General features: G+C 39.5%; 2 protein-coding genes across 3 annotated transcripts; both read left to right on the top strand.

Annotated features, from left to right (window-relative positions):
• Positions 1–457: 457 nt before the first annotated feature.
• LOC129814303 (ceramide synthase 2-like) lies at positions 458–21,500 on the top strand. 2 transcript variants are annotated; one of them, XM_055867344.1, is made up of 11 exons: positions 458–7,932; positions 8,890–9,051; positions 9,915–10,032; positions 10,379–10,497; positions 12,506–12,563; positions 13,100–13,150; positions 15,989–16,081; positions 16,560–16,688; positions 19,264–19,373; positions 19,673–19,829; positions 19,916–21,500. In XM_055867344.1, exons 2-11 carry the CDS (start codon positions 8,891–8,893, stop codon positions 20,126–20,128), a joined length of 1,209 nt encoding a protein of 402 aa, XP_055723319.1. In that variant the 5' UTR covers positions 458–7,932; position 8,890; the 3' UTR covers positions 20,129–21,500. The 2 variants fall into 2 exon arrangements, with proteins under 2 accessions (XP_055723319.1, XP_055723318.1); XM_055867343.1 differs by having other exon boundaries at positions 458–9,051.
• Positions 21,501–22,102: 602 nt separating this feature from the next.
• Positions 22,103–24,097, top strand: LOC129814305 (ubiquitin-60S ribosomal protein L40-like). Its single transcript, XM_055867350.1, has 5 exons — positions 22,103–22,210; positions 22,781–22,892; positions 23,234–23,320; positions 23,709–23,811; positions 23,938–24,097. The coding sequence occupies exons 2-5, from the start codon at positions 22,790–22,792 to the stop codon at positions 24,029–24,031; spliced, it is 387 nt and encodes a 128-aa protein (XP_055723325.1). The 5' UTR covers positions 22,103–22,210; positions 22,781–22,789; the 3' UTR covers positions 24,032–24,097.
• The last annotated feature ends 45 nt before the right edge of the window (positions 24,098–24,142 follow it).

Raw genomic sequence — 24,142 nt, forward strand, 5'->3', positions numbered from 1 at the left:
AGGCTCAGAAATCCATGTCCTTACAGCAGCATGTACAGAGTCTTCAGAAAGTATTCATACCACTTGACTTATTCCACATTTTGTTGTGTTACAGCCTGAATTCAAAATGGATTAAGTTGACACAATACCCCAAAACATATTTTTAGAAGTTTTGCAAATTTATTGAAAATTAAATACTGAAATATCTCATTTACATACACTACCGTTTAAAAGTTTGGGGTCACTTAGAAATGTTCTTGTTTTTGAAAGAAAAGCACATTTTTTTCCTCCATTAAAATAACATCAAATTGATCAGAAATACAGTGTAGACATTGTTAATGTTGTAAATTACTATTGTAGCTGGAAATTGCTGATCTTTTTAATGGCCAGAAACAAAGAACTTCCTTCTGAAACTTGTCAGTCTATTTTTGTTCTGAGAAATTAAGGCTATCCTATGCGAGAAATTGCCAAGAAACTGAAGATCTCGTACAACGCTGTGTACTACTCCCTTCACAGAACAGCACATTCACTAATTAACAAGCTAGTTACTTATCACATGTTCTTGTCAAAACTATCAACAGAGTAGCTAGCAAGCAACAAGCTATGCCACCTGAGGGAAAATAAATCCGATGTGACCGTTCAGCATAGCCAGGAATAAGATTTGTATCTGATTTCAAACCACTTACGAAGGTGGTTTGAAATATCTGATTCCATGTGCTTGCTCGTGTTCAGACTGCAGGAAAAAGAACAGATTTGAATCAGATTTGCAAAAAAAGAAAGGATTTGAGTCACTAAAATTGCCAATGTGAACAAGGCTTTAGTATCAAGTATTAGTCTTGTCTTGTCATCTTGCCTCAAGTTAGGACAATTGCTAGAGGTGGACAATGAGTTCAGAGCTGGTAGCCCTTTCTATTTTTGCTAACCAATGACCTCATCTGGTAATCTGGGGTACTTACAGCTCCATTTAGTGCCAGTCCTTCGTAGCTTGTGTCATCACCAGTGTTGTTTTGTGGTCATGCAGACAAACAGAAATCCATGAATTCATGTGATTATATGGGCATGTAAACATATGTAATGACTAGGGTCAGGAGTTTTTCACTGACCATGTGAACTGACCAGGAAAAACTCTGGGCCCTCACATTTCTAGTACTATTATCAATTGCTGTACCTTACTTTTATCAGGTAAGTTGGTGTACACACAGCAACTTCCAGGAGTGTAATTCCAATATGTCGCCTGCAATTCCACCTCCTAGTGAGTGAGTGACCTACAACAGTCGACAATGGGCCTCTGTGAAGGCATATCCATTGGCCCTTTGTAATTACAGCTTTAGCAGAGGAAATGAATGGTGTGTGACCAGTGACAGAAATGATGCTATTGTAATAAGACAAAGAGTTATCACCAAGTTAAAATTGCATGTGAATTGTTTCCAGTTGACGGGAGCCCAATAGGATGATCTGAATAACAGCCACACCTCCCATCTCATTAGGCAAGCAATTAGGGGGGAAGATTATGCCACAGTGGGTTCTGGCAATGTAGTAACCTGGTAGGCACAAAGCTAATGGGACTCTTCCTTCCTACCATGGACCAAAGCGTTGACACTGCATGAAATATCACGTGTTGAACTCTAACCTCGAAACAATTTGGGACAGTTGACATGCTTAGAAAATAAATATCCCAGTATGTATTCCCCATAAAAAGAGAGAATATTTGCGGTAACTTTACCAGAGTGATGAATAGAGGTAAAGTAGTGGCTCTCAGGGTAGGTCTTTGTATAGGGGTAACTCACTCCTTCTGCCACCAATGTAGCGACCTCTGCTCTTAATTCCCACATCAACTCTGAGAGACCATTTCCTACATCTGTTTTCATCTTTGAATCTATACTGAACAAAAATATAAACACAACATGCAACATTTTCAAAGGTTTTGCTGAGTCACAGTTCATATAAGGAAATCAGTCAATTTAAATAAATTAGGCCCTAATTTATGGATTTCACATGACTGGGCAGGGGTGTAGCCATGGGTGGGCCTGGCTGCCAAGTGGGTGCGCCTATGCCCTTCCAGGCCCACCCATGACTGCGCCTACTGGGGAGCCAGGCCCAGGCAATCAGAATTAGTTTATCCCCACAAAAGGGCTTTAATACAGATAGAAATACTCTTCAGTTTCTTTAGCTGTCCAGGTGGCTGGTCTCAGACGATCCCGCAGGTGAAGAAGCCAGATGCGGAGGTCCTTGACTGGCGTGGTTACACGTGGTCTGTGGTTGTAAGACTGGTTGGACGTACTGCCAGATTCTCTAAAATGATATTAGAGGCGGCTTATAGGAGAGATATGAACATTACATTCTCTGACAACAACTCTGGTGGACATTCCTGCCGTCAGCATGAGAATTGCACGCTCCCTCAAAACGTGTGGCATCTGTGCATTCGTGAGACAAAACTGCACATTTTAAAGTGGCCTTTTATTGTCCCAGCACACGGTGCACCTGTGTAATGATCATGCTGTTTAATCATCTTTTTGATATGCCACCCTTTTCAGATGGATGGATTATCTTGGCAAAGGAGAAATGCTCACAAACAGGGATGTAAACACATTTGTGCACAAACTTTGAGAGAAATAAGCTCTTTGGTGTGTATGGAAAATTTCTGGGATTTTTTATTTCAGCTCATGAAACATGGGACCAACACTTTACATGTTGCTTTATATTTTTGTTCAGTGTATAAGCCTATAGCAAGCCGAATCATCTTGTCAGCTCACTGTCATAATATTATGGATCAGATGTACTATCCATGTACACGTGCATAAGAAAAGGGATTGTGGCATCTGCATAACAATAGTGATTACATCTAGTGACAGTCGTCTGGCTCCTTATCACACCAGCATAACTATTTTAACGGCCTGTGTGGCTGGCTGGCAGTAAGTGTGGAGGGTGTGCGGGTTGACTGCTGATCCACTTGAGTACACACAAGGAGTGGCTGACCAAACATAGACCTATACTTCAAGTTGGCTTGGTTTCTTTTGACCTCTTCAAAGTGAAGGTAAGCAAGCTTGACTATGCCAATAAAAGCTCCATGGTGAAGAGTGGACAAACTTTGACGCTCTAGGAGGGCATTTGCAATTTTAACCGATGAAAGTTCTCAACAAAGCAAAGCGGTTGTGACTGAGTGCCATGTTTGAATGCTCAGAAAGGCTGTCTTCTCCTATCCTTGTACGAACCATCCTGATCTCATGAGCTCACATTCTGTGTAGCAAAACGTAATGTAAGCTCGCAAGATCAGGATGGTTTGTACGATACTAGTTATTTCCCAGATGGAATAGATTTTCAGTATCATTGGAGAAATTCACATTTAAACTGTGTTGTTTGGAGACAGCACAAGGTGCACCTGTGTAATGATCATGCTGTTTAATCATCTTTTTGATATGCCACCCTTTTCAGATGGATGGATTATCAGGGCAAAGGAGAAATGCTCACAAACAGGGATGTAAACACATTTGTGCACAAACTTTGAGAGAAATATGGTCCCTGCTTCTCCAAAATAACATATTTATTAGATCACTAAACTTGTGACCTCACAACAAATTCCTTAGCTTAAAGGTTTCATTTACATGCGTGTTGAAGACTCAGAGCCTGGTTCCTCTCTAGGTTCCTACGTTCTACATTCCTGCCTTTCTAGGGAGTTTTTCTTAGGGAGTGCTTCTACATCTGCATTGCTTCCTGTTTGGGGTTTTAGGCTGGGTTTCTGAATAGCACTTTGTGCCATCTGCTGATGTAAAAAGGATAAAGTTCATGCATGCCTCAGAACAATACAAAAGAACTCCATACAGGCACTAAATAATTTAACTTCTGTGCCACACAGTGGTCAAGTAGCACACTGACATTTCATTTGGCCTTGATTCAAGGATGGACAAAGTGCTATCCTCAAACAAGTTATACTGTAAGCATATAGCCATCAATATTCTATATGGTCAATTTCAGTCACATTTCTATTACTGGTAGATAGACACATTTTGTACTTGGTGGTTAGGGAGAGGAATTTAAGCAGAGCACCTTTAATAAATAATGGAGCCATAAAACCATTACCGTTTTTTCTTCTGGTCTTCGTTCATCAGTAGAGTTTAAAAATCGTGTCATCACAAACTTTCGCACACTGAACACACCCCTTTTGTTTAATCGCAAACGCTGTTTTGGCATTAGTGGAATCAAAGGGCACAGCGCAGTTGGATCTTCAATTCATCCCTGACGGAGTTTTACAAAGAAAAGAGAGAGTGAAAACTCGCTGTTGGATGGATTAATTGGTGATTCGTCTTTTTATTTGTCAACGCACCCTCAATTACTCCAGCCAAGCTCTGACAGGTAGGTCGTTATAACTTTTCTTGTTGCAACCGTTTTTACCTAAACTATTAGTTCTCAATATAAATAGTATGTTCTTTATATAGAATCAACAGTCAACAAGTTAAGATAGGTATTTAATATATATTTTGAGATAGGTCAACCAGGTGAAATAGTGTCGCCTATTTTACTTTCCATTAAAATAACAAAATGCATCGATCTCGTTAATTCATTGAATTATACACTTTCCCCCCACAAAGATGATCGCTTCTCATGATCACATGATTAACATCCTCTCACTGTAGCCTAACTTTTAAGCAATTCTGATGGGGTTTTAATTATTAAAGCCCCCATGCAGTCTTTGTAATTTTATTTTTAAATCATCACTTTATGGCTAATAAATCAATGTGTGTGCTTATTTAATGAAAATAACTCTAATATATATATATATTTTTTTTTTATCATTTATTTCCCTGAGCCTCCTTTTGGCACTTGAAATGCTCAGTCTGATCATGTGGGCATTAGGAAACAAATGTGAAGATATTTACCTACACATCCTTGATTGGCTGATATGATGGTCTGAGCCCACCCCTTACCCAACTGAACAGTCATTGGTCTATTACAGTCATACAGTTTAAGTCAGAAGTTTACATACACTTAGATTTTAGTCATTAAAACTCGTTTTTCAACCACCCCACAAATGTCTTGTTAACAAACTATTGTTTTGGCAAGTCGGTTGACACAAGTAATTTTTCCAACAATTGTTTACAGAATAGATTATTTCACTTATAATTCACTGTATCACGATTCCAGTGGGTCAGAAGTTTACATACACTAAATTGACTGTGCCTTTAAACAGCTTGGAAAATTCCAGAAAATGATGTCATGGTTTTAGAAGCTTCTGACAGGGCAATTTACATAATTTGAGTCAATTGGAGGTGTACCTGAGGATATATTTCAAGGCCAACCTTCAAACTTAGTGGCTCTTTGCTTGACATAATGGGAAAATCAAAAGAAATCAGTCAAGACCTCAGAAAAAAAATTGTAGACCCCCACAAGTCTAGTTCATCCTTGGGAGCAATTTCCAAACGCCTGAAGGTACCACATTCATCTGTACAAACAATAGTACACAAGTATAAACACCATGGGACCACGCAGCCGTCATACCGCTCAGGAAGGAGACACGTTCTGTCTCCTAGAGATTAATGTACTTTGGTGCGAAAAGTGCAAATCAATCCCAGAACAACAGCAAAGAACCTTGTGAAGATGCTGGAGGAAACAGGTACAAAAGTATCTATATCCAAAGTAAAACGAGTCTTATATCGACAGAACCTGAAAGGCCGCTCAGCAAGGAAGAAGCCACTGCTCCAACACCGCCATAAAAATGCCAGACTGCGGCTTGCAACTGCACATGGGGACAAAGATCGTACTTTTGGAGAAATGTCCTCTGGTCTGATGAAACAAAAATAGAACTGTTTGGCCATATTGACCATCGTTTTATGTGGAGGAAAAAGGGGGATGCTTGCAAGCCGAAGAACACCATCCCAACCGTGAAGCACAGGGGTGGCAGCATCATGTTGTGGGGGTGCTTTGCTGCAGGAGGGACTGGTGCACTTCACAAAATAGATGGCATCATGAGGCAGGAATATGATGTAGATATATTGAAGCAACATCTCAAGACATCAGTCAGGAAGTTAAAGTTTGGTCGCAAATGGGTCTTCCAAATGGACAATGACCCCAAGCATACTTCCAAAGTTGTGGCAAAATGGCTTAAGGACATCAAAGTCAAGGTATTGGAGTGGCCATCACAAAGCCCTGACGTCAATCCTATAGAAAATTTGTGACCAGAACTGAAAAAGTGTGTGTGAGCAAGGAGGCCTACAAACCTGACTCAGTTACACCAGCTTTGTCAGGAGGAATTCACCCAACTTATTGTGGGAAGCTTGTTGAAGGCTACCTGAAACGTTTGACCCAAGTTAAACAATTTAAAGGCAATGCTACCAAATACTAATTGAGTGTATGTAAACTTCTGACCCACTGGGAATGTGATGAAAGAAACAAAAGCTGAAAAAAATTATTCTCTCTACTATTATTCTGACATTTCACATTCTTAAAATAAAATGGTGATCCTAACAGATCTAAAACAGGGAATTTTTACTAGGATTAAATGTCAGGAATTGCAATGGCTGTGGAGGAGAAAGTGGCGATCTCTGATCTCTGAAACTCTCTATACAGTACATGGCTCTGGTTTATTATAGTCAGTTCACATTGTGACGTCATGATGTGGGCCAAAAGTTCCATCCCACCCGAGCAGGCTGAAATTACAGGATTTTTTTCTAACAGCTCTTACACAAAAAGGACATAATCATCATTTTCAGAATTTCAGGGTGTCATTTTCGGCCTCATGGTGTAGAAATATACTTTTTAAAAGGCAGATGCTACGAATACAACATTTTCCCCCCACTGTCAATTCAACATCGATCTATTCCTTGTTGGTTCAACATAATTTCATTGCAACGATGTGGAAACAACAGTAATATAATCATTGTGTGCCCAGTGGGTAAGGATCCGAATGTGTTATTTTACACACACATTCAAGTTTCTGTTTTTACTCTATGCTTTACTCACCCTCTTCTGAACCGTCAACCAATTTGATGGGCATTGATGTATGATGTAGCCTATGTTTCTGCCTCCTATTTCTGAACAGCTGAAATAAAAACTTGGTGGCGATTTGAATGAACATTCCCCCAAAATATACAGTACCAGTCAAATGTTTGGACACACCTACTCATTCAAGGGTTTTTCTGAATTTTTCTATTTTCTACATTGTATTATAATAGTGAAGACATCAAAACTATGAAATAACACATTTGGAATCATGTAGTAACCAAAAAAAGTGTTAATCAAATACAAATATATTTTATATTTGAGATTCTGACCAGGTGAATCCAGGTAAAAGCTGTGATCCCTTATTGATGTCACCTGTTAAATCCACTTAAATCAGTGTAGATGAAGGGGAGGAGTCAGGTTAAATAATGATTTTTAAGCCTTGAGATATGGATTGTGTATGTGTGCCATTCAGAAGGTGAAAGGGCCAGACAAAAGATTTACAGGATATGGTAGTAGGTGCCAGGCATTTGTGTCAAAAACCGTAACGCTGCTGGGTTTTTCACACTCAACAGTTTCCTCTGTGTATCAAGAATGGTCCACCACCCAAAGGACATCCAGCCAACTTGACACAACTGTGGGAAGCATTGGAGTCAACATGGGCCAGCATCTCTGTGGAGCGCTTTCGACACCTTGTAGAGTCCATGACGAATTGAGGCTGAGGGCAAAAGGGGGGGTGCAACTCAGTATTAGGAAGGTGTTCCTGTTTGGTGTACTCAGTTTATAGTTTGCCTAAATAGCTGCATGCAAGCTAACTCCCCTCCTGAACAAAATAACATGAAATCGCTAGACTGCCTGTTGTGTCGCGCTTATGTTTGCTTTCATTACTGTTACGACAGACTAAGAACTACGTTTGTTCGAACAGCGGCAGCGGAGTCACAGAGTGAGCGAGCACTGAGCAGCAGCTGAAAGGACTCGGAGGGGGAAGTGCGCAGCGGAGGGGGAAGCATGCAGATGATCGTGAGCATGAAAAAATCCAGAACCACATCCACTCTGATAATTTTGGGGGTGAAAATCACGATTTAACTGCACTGCCCCTTTAAATCAAAGACGCCTACAAAACAGAACATTATTATTATATTATTATATTATTATTATTATATATTATTATTATGCAAAACGGAACATATTACCTGGGTCGCTCCACGAAATTAGTCAATTTTGGGCAGTGTAACTTAGTAAAAAACGTTTGATTTCAACAAATTTTAGCATTATGTGATGAAGAGCACATGTTCAGCTTAATAAAATACATGTTTTCCTATTAGGTAAGTACTTATTAGGTGCCAATTAAAGTAACAGGGTTGATGATTTCATCTTAAATCAGCCATAAATCCCCTTGTGACAGGGGGAATGGAAGCTTGTTGTGTATAACAGGGAGGGACAATTGAATCACTAATCACATGAAATAATGAATAATTGAATCCCTAATCACATTAAATAAATAATAATTGAATCACTAAATCACATGTAATAAATAATAATCTTCAGAAATTACTTTGCAAAAGCAACAAAATAACGAGGGCTTTACAATGATGGTGACAACTTGGAGACATAGAGTGCACAGAGGGACATGTCAAAAGGCTGAATCTTGGCACTTAAGCAAGTCTTTATATTAAAAATCAGATTTATTGAATCTTCATTTAATATAACAGGCTTTTACAATTCATTACTGGTGTACAATTTATACTTATAATATCAAAAGGGACTCATTTCGTGGAATGACTGAAGTCTATTGCTGGTACAACACATATTACCTGCTATGTCAACATTATCGTAAAGATGACACAAAAATGTTATCTGATTAAGAAACATTCAGAGCATAGTCACACTGTCAGACTGACATCCACGATTTACAAATTCAACTCAAATCAATTATATATCATTAAGCCACTTATCCCTCTTCACGCCTTCATCCAGCATGGACCTCCTGCCAGATCTGTGGAGGCATGAGTACTGGCTGCCTCCAGGGATCACCTGGAGAGACATGGAGCAGATGCAGGAGTGTCCGCGACCCCGTGACCTGCTGTTCGCCTTGCCTCTGGCTCTAGGGTTCATTGTCCTCCGTCTAGTATTTGACAGGTAACTTTTTTGAAACTACTGTATGGACCACATCTTGGATACGATCTTCATTTGCAACAATACTTTGGCCAGTAATCAACAAGAATGTGTGTCTGAAATATGATTCAGTGACACGTAAAAAGGGGAAGATTCAACTCACACAATGGAACAATCTGATTGTACAGAAATGTGAAACTGCACCATTTCACTGAAATCAAGTGAACGGGTGAAAATGTTTGAGTAATGGCATCAAGTATTTTTATAGTTGAAGAATAGCATGATTTTTCCACAGTGTGACTGTTCCGCAGCACGGGTTTGATTGAATTCTTGATGAAGTCTTGTCATGCAACATCACCCGACAACAAACAAGTAGCAGTGAAATGAAATCCGCATAGGTCGAGGCTGTATTGTTGGTTGCCCTGCTCTGTATGCCTGCAGGTGCTTTGGCGGGTGTTGTTGGCAGTAGGGTAGGACAGTTGGGAATAGTAGAGGGAGCAGGTGTCAGCACTTTGCTGAAAGAGAGAGCAGCAGCAGGTAGAGCGGAGAGAGGGTGGGCTCTGTTGCTACAGCAGCCGTTTCCCACGGTAACCCGACTGATCCCCGTAAGCTTTCGCTGGCCTAATAAATGGCTTAAAGAGGTTATTACAGCAAAACAGAGACAAGTTTTAAGTTAAAGTTTTATTCGTCATACGTACAGGACACACAATAATAATAATAAAAGATGAGCACAGATATTCTGTATAGCACAGACACACACACACACACATCATGTATAGATTATCAAAGAACTATAGAAACACACCTATTGTCAATGTTGTCATTAGTATTACTACACTTCTTGCTGTGAAGATCAACATTTGCGCTTATGTTTTCCTCACCGCTAGGGTTGTGGCTCCCCCTTTGGGCAGATGTGTGGGGTTGAGGAACAGACTACGCATGGCTGTCGCTCCCTCCACGAAGCTTGAGTCATTCTACACCCAACAAAACCGACAACCATCTCAGGTTAGTGTCAGAGACATCAAACTCTGATAATAGTATGTGCCGGTCTTGATCTCTTACGTCAACATAGCTGCTGGAAGTGTTTGCACTGTGGGAATGGAAGGCTGACGGGGACATGCCTGCTATGATAATGAAATAGATAACGCACAAGCATCCTGGTCTACAAGTTCCTGGAAAATGTTGATACAGGGGCATAACCACAAAATTAAGTTACTGTGTAACTACATTGGAATAGTAACAGATTACAAATAGGTTTGGACATATTGGACGAATAAATAATTACTTTTAGCGAGAGCTGTAGTATATTTACAGCTGTAGTAATGTTCTGTCTATATCCCTTCATTTTTAGAGTAATATCATCAGTCTAATGGCACAGTGTGACAAAACCCAGAGACAAATTGAGACCTGGTTCCGTCACCGCAGAAACCAAGACAGGCCCAGCTACACCAAGAGGTTCTGCGAGGCTAGGTAAGTCCAGTCTTGACTAAGCAAAGGGTTTTTGCCCTTTCATTTAGCTTCATTCACTTGTATGACCATTTTTTTTCAATAATTTAATTTAACCTTCATTTAACCAGTCAGTTGAGAACAAAGTCTTGTTTATTTACAATGAAGACCTGGTTATCCAGAAAAGGACTGTAACATTCAATGATGTTTGATGACATTCCATTTTGATGTTGCCAATGCAGCTCTAGTTGTAAGACTTTAAGGGGCAATTCCACCACTTTTCAACATAATTTTCATTATCTCCAGCACAATACCAGTGTCTACATATGTGAAAATGGCACATTTTTACCTTTTGTAGAAGAAAAAAAAATTCAGTTAAAAAGTTCTACCCTATGACTTTATATATATTTTTTAAATCACTGTTTAATTACTTTTAATCCTACCCTTTGAGGAACTTTCTTATCTTTTTAACCACAGATAATAGAAACACGCTGTTTTTACATACAGTACCAGTCAAAAAGTTTTAAACAAATCAAAATAGATTTTATTTGCGAGATTCTTCAAAGTAGCCACCCTTTGCCTTGATGGCAGCTTTGCGCACTCTTGGCATTCTAAACCAGCTTCATGAGGTAGTAGCCTGGAATGCATTTCCATTAACAGGTGTGCCTTATTGAAAGTTAATTTGTGGAATTTTTTTCCTTCTTAATGCGTTTGAGGCAATCAGTTGTGTTGTGACAAGGTAGGGGTGGTATACAGAAGAGAGCCCTATTTGGTAAAGACAAAGTCCATATTATGGCAAGAACTGCTCAAATAAGCAAAGAGAAATGACGGTCCATCATTACTTTAAGACATAAATTTGGAAAAATGAAAGTTTCTTCAAGTGCAGTCACAAAAACCATCAAGTGCTATGATGAAACTGGCTCTCATGAGGACCGCCACACGAAAACAAGACCCAGAGTTACCTCTGCTGCAGAGGATAAGTTCATTAGATTTGCCACTCTCAGAAATTGCAGCCCAAATAAATGCTTCACAGAGTTCAAGTAACAGACACATCTTAACATCAACTGTTCAGAGGAGACTGCGTGAATTGGGCCTTTGTGGTCGAATTGCTGCAAAGAATCCACTACTAAAGGACACCAATAAGAAGAAGAGACGTGCTAGGGCCAAGAAACATGAGCAAGGGACATTAGACCGGTGGAAATCTGTCCTTTGGTCTGATGAGTCCAAATCTGAGATTTTTGGTACCAACCGCCGTGTCTTTGTGAGACGCAGAGTAGGTGAACGGATGATCTCTGCATGTGTGGTTCCGACCGTGAAGCATGGAGGAGGAGGTGTGATGGTGTGGGGGTGCTTTGCTGGTGACACGGTCTGTGATTAATTTAGAATTCAAGGCACACTTAACCAGCATGGCTACCACAGCATTCTGCTGCGATACGACATCCCATCTGGTTTGCGCTTAGTGGGTCTATCATTTGTTTTTCAACAGGACAATGACCCAAAACACACCTCCAGGCTGTGTAAGGGCAATTTGACCAATGAGAGTGATTGAGTGCTGCATCAGATGACCTGGCCTCCACAATCACACGACCTCAACCCAATTGCGATGGTTTGGGATGAGTTGGACCGCAGAGTGAAGGAAAAGCAACCAACAAGTGCTCAGCATATGTGGGAACTCCTTCAAGACTGTTGGAAAAGCATTCCCCATGAAGCTGGTTAAGAGAATGCCAAGAGTGTGCAAAGGGGTGGCTATTTGAAGAATCTTAAATATAAAATATATTTCTATTTGTTTAACTCTTTTTTGATTACTACATGATTCCATGTGTATTATTGCATAGTTTTGATGTCTTCACTATTATTCTACAATGTAGAAAATAGTAAAAATAAAGAAAAACCCTTGAATGAGTAGGTGTGTTCAAACTTTTGACTGGTACTTTATGTAGACACTGGTTTGGTGCTGGATATGATGAATATGAGGTTGAAAAGTGGCGGACTTGCCCTTTAAATTGTAACTAAAACCTGTGTCATTTTGCAGTTGGAGGTTTTTCTTCTACCTCATAGCGTTCCTAGCTGGACTCGCAACTTTGATCAATGTGGGTATTAGTATGAACCAAAACCCTTCAGACCTGCGTTCAAATACATGTGTATTTGATTATGTGTAATTTATATACTTATTTATTTGTATTTGAGTATTTTCAAATAATGTGGCCTGAATCAACTACATCTGTTGGAAGTATTTTCAATTACTTTCCAATAAACAGCCGACTATCTGAAAGAATTTTCAAATACTTATTTCCAAATATATTATTTCAATACCAAACAGACCTGGTTCAAATGCATGGGAGTATATAAATATTTGTGTATTTGAGTATTTTCAAATAACCGCCATTACTTTCCAAGTCTATTTCCAAATACATTCTAATATCAAATCAAATGTTTTTTTTGTTTTTTTATAAAACAAATATATAACTACTTGTGTTTTCAAATACAAAATACCAAAATACTTACATCCACATGTATTTGAAAGTAATTGAAATACCCTAAATAGTTTTTGAACCCAGGTCTGTTCAGGTCACATGGTTTTCATCTCCATGAGAAACGTGTTTATTCCGACCTCCTTTCCCTTTAGAAATCCTGGTTTTGGGACCAGAGAGAATGCTGGACAGGATATCCACAACAAGTAAGCTCACATGTTCTGTTTTCCCTTCAATCCATGTCTATACCCTCTACATTTATAACCATATAGCTTTTAACTTAGAGAGCACAAATATGTATATGCCTTCAGAAAGTATTCACACCCCTTGACTTTTTCCACATTTTGTTGTGTTACAAATTTAATTGTATTTTTTGTGTTACTGATCTACACAAAATACTCTAATGTCAAGTGGAAGAAAAATTCACTAATATAGATAAGTATTCAAACCCTCTGAGTCAAACCCCCTCTCCCCTGTAACTATTCCCCAGGTCGTTGCTGTAAATGAGAACTTGTTCTCAGTCAACTTACCTGGTAAAATAACAGATAAATAAATAAATAAAATTAAAAATACATGTTAGAATCACCTTTGGCAGCGATTACAGTTGTAAGTATTTCTGGGTGAGTCTCTAAGAGCTTTCCACATGTGGATTGTGCAACATTTGCCCATTCTTTTTTAAATTCTTCAAGCTCTGTTAAGTTGGTTGTTGATCAATGCTAGACAGCTATTTTCATGTCTTGCCATAGATTTTCAAGTCGCTTTAAGTGAAAACTAACTACTGTAGGCCACTCAGGAACATTCAATGTCGTCTTGGTAAGCAACTCCAGTGTATATTTGTCCTTGTGTTTTAGGTTATTGTCCTGCTGAAAGGTGAATTTGTCTACCAGTATCTGTTGGAAAGTAGACTGAAACAGGTTTTCCTCTAGGATTTTATCCTAAAAATGTATTGAGTCCTTGCTAAGCATACCCATAACATGATGCAGCCACCACCATGCTTTAAAATATGAAGAGTGGTACTCAGTCATGTGTTGTGTTATATTTTCCCCAAACATCAATTTTTTTGCAGTTTTACTTTGGTGCCTTATTGCATGTTTTGGAATATGTGTATTCTGTACAGGCTTCCTTCTTTTCACTCTGTCATTTAGGTTAGTATTGTGGAGTAACTACAATGTTGTTGATCCATCCTCAGTTTTCTCCTATCACAGCCATTAAACACTGTAACTGTTTTAAAGTCACCCGGCCTCATGGTGAAATCCCTGAGCGGTGTCCTTCCTCTCCGGCAACTGAGTTAGGAAGGACGCCTGTATCTTTGTAGTGACTGGGTGTATTGATACACCATCCAAAGTGAGATTAATAACCTCACCATACTCAAAGGAAAATTAAATGTCTGCTTTTTGATTTTTACCCATCTACCAATAGGTGCCCCTCTTTATGAGGCATTGGAAAACCTCCCTGTTCTTTGTGGTTGAATCTGTGTTTGAAATTCACTGCTTGACTGAGGGACCTTACAGATAATTGTATGTTTGGGGTACAGAGATGAGGTAGTCATTAAAAAAATCATGTTAAACACTAGTATTGCACACAGAGTGAGTACATGCAACTGATTATGTGACTTATTAAAGGGACACTTCGTGATGTTGGCATGTGGGCCCTTTTTCTACTTCCCCAAAGTCATATCAACTTTTGGAAACCATTTTTATGTCTCTGTGTCCAGTATTAAGGAAGTTAGAGGTAGTTTTGCGAGCCAATGGTAACTAGCGTTAGAGCAATGACTGGAAGACTGGAAGTCTATGGGTATCTCCTAGCAGCTAGCAAATACCAATACACTTCCAATTATTGCGCTAATGCTAGCTAGTAATTGCGCTAACGCTAGTTAGTAATTGCGCTAGCGCTAGTTAGCAACTTCTTTCAAACTGCACGCAGAGACATAAACATGGTATCCACACGTTCATCTGACTCTGGGGAAGTAGATAAAAAAATCCTGAAGTATCGACTTAAGTACATTTTTACTCCTGAACTTATTTAGGCTAGACATAACAAAGAGGTTGAATATTTATTGATTTCAGAAATGTATTAATTAGAAAAAATGACAAAAACCATCATTCCACTTTGACGTTATGGGGTATTGTGTGACATAAAATCTAAATTCATTCCATTTTAAATTCAGGTTGTGACACAACAAAATATGGAAAAAGTTTTAGGGGTGTGAATAATTTCTGAAGGCACTGTACTTTTCTGTACTGTACTGTTTTTGTCCCTTGAGTGTACATGACATACTGTAGGCTTAACCTTATACCAACAATGATATGACCTACTACTGTTAGATCCTGTCCATACTGTATCTCTGGCAATCAAAAACCAGGTGTTGGTATTTGGTGCATAGTCGTGATGGGACAAAACATCACTGGCTCTACCTAAGTATGAGGATGTACAGTATGGTTCATTATGGAATTCCCACTCATTAATTTCCCCATTCATTTGGTGGTGGACAAAGACATTCCGCTCAAAACAATGGCTCATTGTCATCGGCAAAAATAACATTCGGCACACTTTAACTGTATAATCCCAAGTGTGCTTATTCAACTACTCTATATACCTTTTCTATTATGGTTCTAAAATCTTGTTTTTTGCAGATGAAAATGTATATTGTCCTTGATATTCAGCACCGGTACATAGCCAGTGGAAGTGCATATGTTACACCCAATCATAGTCATGCTGTAGGCTAACACTGTGTTTCCCTATCCTCAAATAAAATCAAATACAATTTTATTGGTCACATACACATGGTTAGCAGATGTTAATGCGAGTGTAGCAAAATGCTTGTGCTTCTAGTTCCGACAATGCAGTAATATCTAACAAGTAATCTAACAAATTCACAACAACTACCGTATACACACCCAAATGTAAAGGGATGAATAAGAATATGTACATATAAATATATGGATGAGCGATGGCCGTGCGGCATAGGCAAGATGCAGTCGATGGTATAGAATACAGTATATACATATGAGATGAGTAATGTAGGATGTGTAAATCCTCTGCAGCCAATTGAGAGAGCCCACTTCTGGTACTACCAGCTGGAGCTGGGCTTCTACCTCTCCCTGCTTCTCTGTGTCTCTGTGGACGTCAAGAGGAAAGTAAGTCCCTTCATCTGCATGCTCCTCACTTCCTGCCAGGACCATGATAATAGGCAGTCCCTATTTATCACACGTCCTAATAGAGAAGAGCAAGGATCAGGGTGCGACGTTATTTGCGCTCCCTCATATTTCATACATGATCAGCTCTACTGGCTGTTCTGCTATTTAAAGATACTGTGCATGTTACTTGTATTACGGATAATAATAGACTCAAAGACCTGTCAGGTGAATGGAGAATCTACTTCAATGTGCTCACATTTCTTCCTCAGAGAAATAAAGGGTCAACAGTGTCTTTCAATGATTTAATCCCTGGTCTGATTAGTCATTGAGATCACGTTGAACAAATACGGTAGAATATTCAAAAGCAAAGCATTTGGTATTCCCCAGAAAGGTTTCTTCATTTTTGGATGTACAGTACATAAAGTCATACTTTTGACATTAGCTATCACATTACTCTACTTAGCTCTCTCATTTCTAGGATTTCAAGGAGCAGGTGATTCACCACATTGCCACAATCTTCCTGCTTGGTTTCTCCTACTGTTCCAACTATGTACGGATAGGTACTTTGGTGATGCTGCTTCACGACTCCTCTGACTTCCTCCTAGAGGTAAGAGCTGGATCACAGCCCAGCCAATCTCCCCATAAACATCAGTCTGTATTTCCTAAGATATTCAAAATCATGTATTTCACTTGGGACTGGTGAAAATGTACTGCACCTAAACAGGTTAGAGCTTGTCTGACGTGTTGAGTTTATGTGTCTCTTTTTCCCCTACTGGTCTCACTATTTTTGCCATTGAGGTTCAATGAGGAACACAATGGTCAAATTAGCATGGCATGTCTTATGACTCACTAGCCCTGTTTACACCTGGTTCTAATTTGTGTCCTTTGTCCTGATCTTGTCCACATTCTGATTGTGCCCACATAGAATTGAAGTCAGAAGTTGACATACACTTAGGTTCGAGTCATTAAAACTCGTTTTTCAATCACTCCACAAATTTCTTGTTAACAAACTATAGTTTTGGCAAGTCGGTTAGGACATCTACTTTGTGCATGACACAAGTCGTTTTTACAACAACAGTTTACAGACAGATTATTTCACTTATAATTCACTGTATCACATTTCCAGTGGGTCAGAAGTTTACATACACTAAGTTGACTGTGCCTTTAAACAGCTTGGAAAATTACAGAAAATTATGTCATGGCTTTAGAAGCTTCTGATAGGCTAATTGACATAATTTAAGTCAATTTGAGGTGTATCTGTAGTTGTATTTCAAGGCCTACCTTCAAATTCAGTGCATCTTTGCTTGACACCATGGGAAAATCAAAAGAAATCAGCCAAGACCTCAGAAATAAAATTGTAGACCTCCACAAGTCTGGTTCATCCTTGGGAGCATTTTCCAAACGCCTGAAGGTACCACATTCATCTGTACAAACAATAGTACGCAAGTATAAACACCATGGGACCACGCAGCTGTCATACCGCTCAGGAAGGTGACGCGTTCTGTCTCCTAGAGATGAACGTACTTTGGTGCGAAAAGTGCAAATCAATCTCAGAACAACAGCAAAGGCCCTTGTGAAGATGCTGGAGGAAACAGGTACAAAAGTATCTATATTCACAGTAAAACGAGTTCTATATCGACATAACCTGAATGGCCGCTCAGCAAGGAAGAAGCCACTGCACCAAAACCGCCATAAAAAAGCCAGACTACAGTTTGCAACTGCACATGGGGACAAAGCTCGTACTTTTGGAGAAATGTCCTCTGGTCTGATGAAACAAAAATAGAACTGTTTGGCCATAATGACCATCGCTATTAGTGTGGAGGAAAAAGGGGGAGGATTGCAATCCGAAGAACACCATCCCAACCGTGAAGCACTGGGGTGGCAGCATCATGTTGTGGGGGTGCTTTGCTGCAGGAGGCACGGGTGCACTTCACAAAATAGATGGCATCATGAGGCAGGAAAATTATGTGGATATATTGAAGCAACATCTCAAGACATCAGTCAGGAAGTTAAAGCTTGGTCGCAAATGGGTCTTCCAAATGGACAATGACCCTAAACATACTATCAAAGTTGTGGCAAAATGGCTTAAGGAAAAAAAAATCAAGCTATTGGAGTGGCCATCACAAAGCCCTGACCTCAATCCTATAGAAAATTTGTGGGCAGAACTGAAAAAGCGTGTGCGAGCAAGGAGGCTTACAAGCCTGACTCAGTTACATCAGCTCTGTCAGGAGGAATGGGCCAAAATTCACCCAACTTATTGTGGGAAGCTTGTGGAAGGCTACCCGAAGCGTTTGACCGAAGTTAAACAATTTAAAGGCAATGCTACCAAATACTAATTGAGTGTATGTAAACTTCTGACCCACTGGGAATGTGATGAAAGAAACAAAAGCTGAAATAAATAATTCTCTCTGCTATTATTCTGACATTTCACATTCTTAAAATAAAGTGGTGATCCTAACTGACCTAAGAAAGGGAATGTTTACTCAGATTAAATGTCAGGAATTTTGAAAAACTGAGTTTAAATGTATTTGGCTAAGGTGCAACTTCCGACTTCAACTGTATTTAGACAGGTGTAGACCATCAAAAGACACATTGTGTTCTGATTGTGATCTGATCTTCCTGACCACCCCCGGAGAGAGTCAGACATGCATTGTGTCTGGATATCTTACAAGTGTAGACAGATATGGACAGAGAAACCATTTGAATTATAATTATTCCGGCCTCTAAAATTATTGAAAGGTGGCACCATTGACTGGTTAATATGTGTCTTACAATAAGTAAATATTGAAATCTGGTCACAATCCAGACACAGTGGACAGATAACGGCCACGTTTTAATACCATGTGTAGACACATTTCTGGAAATGTGGGCACAATTAAAGAATGTAGACAAGATCAGGACAAAGGACCCATGTTAGCACCAGGTATAAACGAGGCTTCTTATTCATAGTCAGACATTAGTGTGACCTTGGTTTACCTGTAGTGCTAGGAATGTGAACCAGTCTGTCAATTATCATTCAATATCAATAGAGAGAGAATTCAAAAGACCAAAAGTGTAATGCATTTTATGCACATTCATACATATTAGCCTCATCACCTAATTTATTCCAATAGAAACATATTTCAATGTTAGCATTTGTTTGCATTATGGATCCATCTTAGAATATCTTACTGTTTTTACAGTCTGCCAAGATGTTCAACTATGGCACGGGCTGGAGGAAGACGTGCGACACGTTGTTTGTCATTTTTGCTGCTGTCTTCCTGGTGACTCGCCTGGTGGTGTTTCCCAGCAAGTAAGACCAACTCAGTGGTGTCTTTCAGTTCTAAATGTTTTTTTCATGCATTATAATACAATTAACATTATCTGCAATTGTGAATTTATTCATATTGATAGTGAATGTTACACTACTTTTCATTGGTTACTCAATTGTATCAAAACGACTTTATTGGCCATCTAATCCACAACAATGTTTGTTGGAGCAACAATTTAATGAACAAAATGTCTTAGAATATAATGGTTTACAACTGGGATATATTGACTCTAATCATTGCATTACTTGCTTCCTCTTCCCCTCCCTGCCCTGATTTCTAGAATAATCCACACAACCCTTGTGTTGTCCATGGAAGTCTTTGAACCCTTTGCTGGCTACTACTTTTTCAACATTCTTCTGATGGTGCTACAAGCACTTCATGTCTTCTGGGCCGTGTTAATCCTACGGATGGCCAACAAGTTTCTATTCTTGGGCAAGGTGAGTATATGAGGTCACAAAATGTCCAGGAAACAAGTAGTCAATCACATGTTTCATGAGTCTTCATCTTCTTTTTGTGTCTTTAGCTGGATAAAGATGAACGCAGTGATGAAGAGAGTGAGGAGGAGGAGGATGACAAGGGAGAAGGGGAGGAGAAAGACGAAGAGGGGGAGTGTTGTTGGGAGAGAAGGAAAGATGCCCTGAACTCCAAACTGAAAATGCTGAGCAAAAGCTTTGTCTTAAACAATCTGACCAATCACAGAGCTGCTATTGTGAGCAAGATGCGCAAAGCGAGGTAGAATTATGAACCTAGACAGAGTGATTGTTTTCTGTCAACAATTAAGTTACATTATAGACCAGTTCGGATGGAGTACTTTTTCTCCATCTGGCCACTATTCCTCTCCGCATAGTCTACTTGATAGCAATTGGTCTGCCTATTTCAGTCTTTTCAAGACTGGAAAACTCTGTATGAAAGAGACTTGCTTTCACATTTTGGCTACAGATTATTTGTTGAATTAAGAGATTCATGCTTCAGTATACTGAATGTTTGTTCCAAAAAGGTTTGATATCTCTGTAGGAATTGTTTTGAGTGCAGTTTTTGTAAATGTAATTGTTTTGTAATTCAACATGTCGTTTTTCAACTATATAATTGTATTTCATGGTCAAGATTTATAATAGTGGGCTTATTGTGATGCTCCAGAGCTTTTGTATAATTTCAGCCAGTAATTTAGAAAGTATTGCTCAAGAGCCAAAACCGGTCCCCTAAAAATTGTGCACAATGGTGTACTACGTCATCCAATTCGTACAATATGTTATGAATTTGTAAGTGATACATCTCTTCTCTTAACACGTATGGACCCAGAATCCAGCATCTGACCAATTACACAAGACTTTAGTTCTGGGTTTACCGAGGTTAGAGTAGGCTACACTGTTGTAAATGATAGGGCTATTCAACAGCTGTAATGCAATTGCAGAAAAACAGATTTGACTCGTTTTGCATGGATCAAATGTTGTATCACCGAGTGTGATTGGTGTACTTTTCGTTTGACCAATGTATGACTTTTTTTACCAAGACATTGGTAAAAAGTATGATTTTGGAACAATACATGATTTAATTCACTGTAGTCCTGCTATGCTAACGCTTTGCGTTTTCAATATTTAATGATCTTTTGCATTGAATTTACTCAATTTACCTTTGGGCAGAGGGGTGCAGGTCATTGTGTCATAGCAAATGCTTGGCCTAATAGCGTCCTCTAAATGGTGAATAAACCTTCATCATTTTGGAATGTATAGGCCTACCTTCAGTAACTTTTGTTGTTTGGTTGAAACTTTTAATCATGTGAAATGCAGTGTATCAATTGTTGCATGACACAGAACTAGGGATAAGTGTGTGTTGTTGGTATGGTCCCACAGACGAGGCCTACCTGTTTTTAAAACCTCTACAGGACCGTTGAGCTAACGTCGGCTAATGTGATTAGCATGAGGTTGTAAGTAACAAGAACATTTCCCAGGACATAGACATATCTGATATTGGCAGAAAGCTTCAATTCTTGTTAATCTAACTGCACTGTCCAATTTACAGTAGCTATTACAGTGAAAGAATACCATGCTATTGTTTGAGGAGAGTGCACAATTATGAACTTGAAAATGTATTAATAAACCATTTAGGCACATTTGGGCAGTCTTGATACAAAAGCTTGAACAGCTTGAAATGCAATGGTTCATTGGATCAGTCTAAAACTTTACACATACACTGCTGCCATCTAGTGGCCAAAATCTAAATTGCACCTGGGCTGGCATAATACATTATGGCCTTTCCCTCGCATTTCAAAGATAATGTATTATCTTTTACCAGATCTAATGTGTTATATTCTCCTACATTCATGTAACATTTCCACAAACTTCAAAGTGTTTACTTTCAAATGGTATCAAGAATATGCATATCCTTGCTTCAGGTCCTGAGCTACAGGCAACTGTTTTTGGTGAACTCAGTCGGGGTCTCAACCTACTGTCGAGAGTTAGAATAGTGTAATAGAATACGCAAGGTGCAATTTCAAAATTTGGTTGCGCATCATGCAACAGCAGTAACGATTTTATTGGGCCTCCACCCTTCCAAAGACAACATATTGTAATGAAACAGCAGGAAAGGACAACGCCCGGGATGCATTTGAACACTGATTAAGGCAATTATCTTCCAGCATGGCATGATTTGCAACACTGATCTGTCATCCCGATTTGCAATCCTATCATGTCTGGTGGTCAACGCGCCAAGAATCCTCCAGACCAGTAGATGGCGGTAACGGTGCATGATGTGTTAAAAGGAAGAACACGTTCAAGTTCCTGATGTTCTGTTCTCCTGAAGCCAGCAGTGGTGTTTGACGGTGAGTTGTTTAACCAGCTAGCTAAAGCGTCAATATATCCTCTGTTATGAACATATGTTGAGGATCGGCTATCAGCAGTTAAGTGTCTAGATTTCTGAAACTGGCTGGCTGATAGCTCCAAGGTGTGTGAGAACAGGTGGTTGGCTAGTGGGCTAACATTAGTTGATGGCTAGCTTGCTAACACCCGTGGGCCAGTGTGCCATTTCCAAATTAGCTAAACCAACAGTGATATTACGAATATTTAAATCATGTTATCTAGGAATAGTTATCAGATGGGTGACTGGTGAAATAAATTACTGTAACGTTATTCAGACAAGTAGTTAACTAAACAGCCCGGACCAAGCTGACAATCATTGCCAGCCAACTAGTAACTTAGATGTATGACACCAGTAGCCTGCTGATTTCCCAGACAGACGCATGATAAAGCTAAGTAGACATTCTCATTAGAGCATGCATTTTTTTCTTCCAGGACTAGGATTAGTATTTTTCTAGGAAACTGGCCAAGCTATGTTTACGAAACAAGCAACTGTCAATTTAATAAATGCAACCCCCGCCTTGTTTCTACTTCAGCCATCAAATATGCAAATCTTTGTGAAAACCTTGACGGGTAAAACCATCACCCTTGAGGTGGAACCCAGTGATACTATCGAGAATGTGAAGGCCAAGATTCAAGACAAAGAAGGTAAATCAATCCCAGCAAACGTTGCTTGGCCCAGATCTAGGATCAGTTTACCCCAGGGCTGTCAACCCTGTTCCTGGAGAACTACTGTAGGTTTTCCCTCCAACCGTAATCTAGCGCACCCTTTTCTAATAATTAACTGGTTGATAAAACTGAATCAATTTCGTTACAACTGGGGTTGGAGGGAAAACCTACAGGAAGAGAGGAACAGGGTTGGAGAGCCCAGGCTTTCCTTCTCTAAATCCTTCCACATTAGATCTTTGTAGATGGGCAACTACTTCATTTGGGGTACATGTGGATAGTTTCTGTCGAACATACTTATGTTTGCTGCTTACCCTTTTCAGGTATTCCTCCCGACCAACAGCGACTCATCTTCGCTGGCAAACAGTTGGAGGATGGCCGCACGTTGGCAGACTACAACATTCAGAAAGGTACTACTTGACAAATCCAATTATCAATAATACTGTTTGTTCAGACCATGACGGACAATTGCTCAGTCTTCAGTGTTTACCCTAATCATGGCATCGAGGCTTATATCATCTCTTCATAGTCCATAGGAACCTATGGACCTTCTGTCTAATGGTATGCATGCTGTAATATTCCCAAATCACATATTAGCAGGTTTAATGCCTCCTACATTATTTGAGTGTTTATATAAATACAATGTCAGTTCAAATGTTCAACTTTTAGAAACACATTTTGTGATACTCCATGGAAAACAGTGGCAAGTGTTACAGAGTGGACAATCCTTTATTTCAAATACAATGAAATAAAGAATACTGTGTAATTTTGTTCACGTGTCACCACTTTGCTTTCCAGAGTCCACTCTTCATCTCGTCCTGCGTCTGAGAGGAGGTATCATCGAGCCTTCCCTGAGACAGCTTGCACAGAAATACAACTGTGACAAAATGATCTGCCGCAAGTATGTCTGCGTCCATTAACTGAAGACAAAATAAAATGTACACCAAGTTACAGCCATCTATTGATCCAGGTCTGTGTGGAGATTGGGGTCTTATCATTTATGATGTTGGTGCTCTCTGCATTTCAGATGCTATGCACGTCTTCACCCCCGTGCAGTCAACTGCCGCAAAAAAAAGTGTGGGCACACCAGCAACCTGCGCCCCAAGAAGAAGCTGAAGTAAACTAGCATTCTCTTTGATATTTTGTCAATGTTTTCAATAATAAAATTGAAATGGAAAAGACTGTCATTCATGCTGCCATAAACCTTGACTTACTATACAGAACAAGGCAAA

This window comes from Salvelinus fontinalis, chromosome 17 (genome assembly GCF_029448725.1).
Source record: "Salvelinus fontinalis isolate EN_2023a chromosome 17, ASM2944872v1, whole genome shotgun sequence".
Lineage (NCBI taxonomy): Eukaryota > Metazoa > Chordata > Actinopteri > Salmoniformes > Salmonidae > Salvelinus > Salvelinus fontinalis.

Excerpts from the sequence above, each read along its gene's own strand:
- LOC129814303 (XM_055867343.1), top strand. The coding sequence starts at position 8,891 with ATGGACCTCCTGCCAGATCTGTGGAGGCATGAGTACTGGCTGCCTCCA. Across the intron at positions 9,052-9,914 it reads CTCCGTCTAGTATTTGACAG|GGTTGTGGCTCCCCCTTTGG; the intron begins GTAACTTTTTTG and ends CCTCACCGCTAG. Across the intron at positions 16,689-19,263 it reads CCTCTGACTTCCTCCTAGAG|TCTGCCAAGATGTTCAACTA; the intron begins GTAAGAGCTGGA and ends CTGTTTTTACAG.
- LOC129814305 (XM_055867350.1), top strand. The coding sequence starts at position 22,790 with ATGCAAATCTTTGTGAAAACCTTGACGGGTAAAACCATCACCCTTGAG. Across the intron at positions 23,321-23,708 it reads AGACTACAACATTCAGAAAG|AGTCCACTCTTCATCTCGTC; the intron begins GTACTACTTGAC and ends TTTGCTTTCCAG. Across the intron at positions 23,812-23,937 it reads GACAAAATGATCTGCCGCAA|ATGCTATGCACGTCTTCACC; the intron begins GTATGTCTGCGT and ends TCTGCATTTCAG.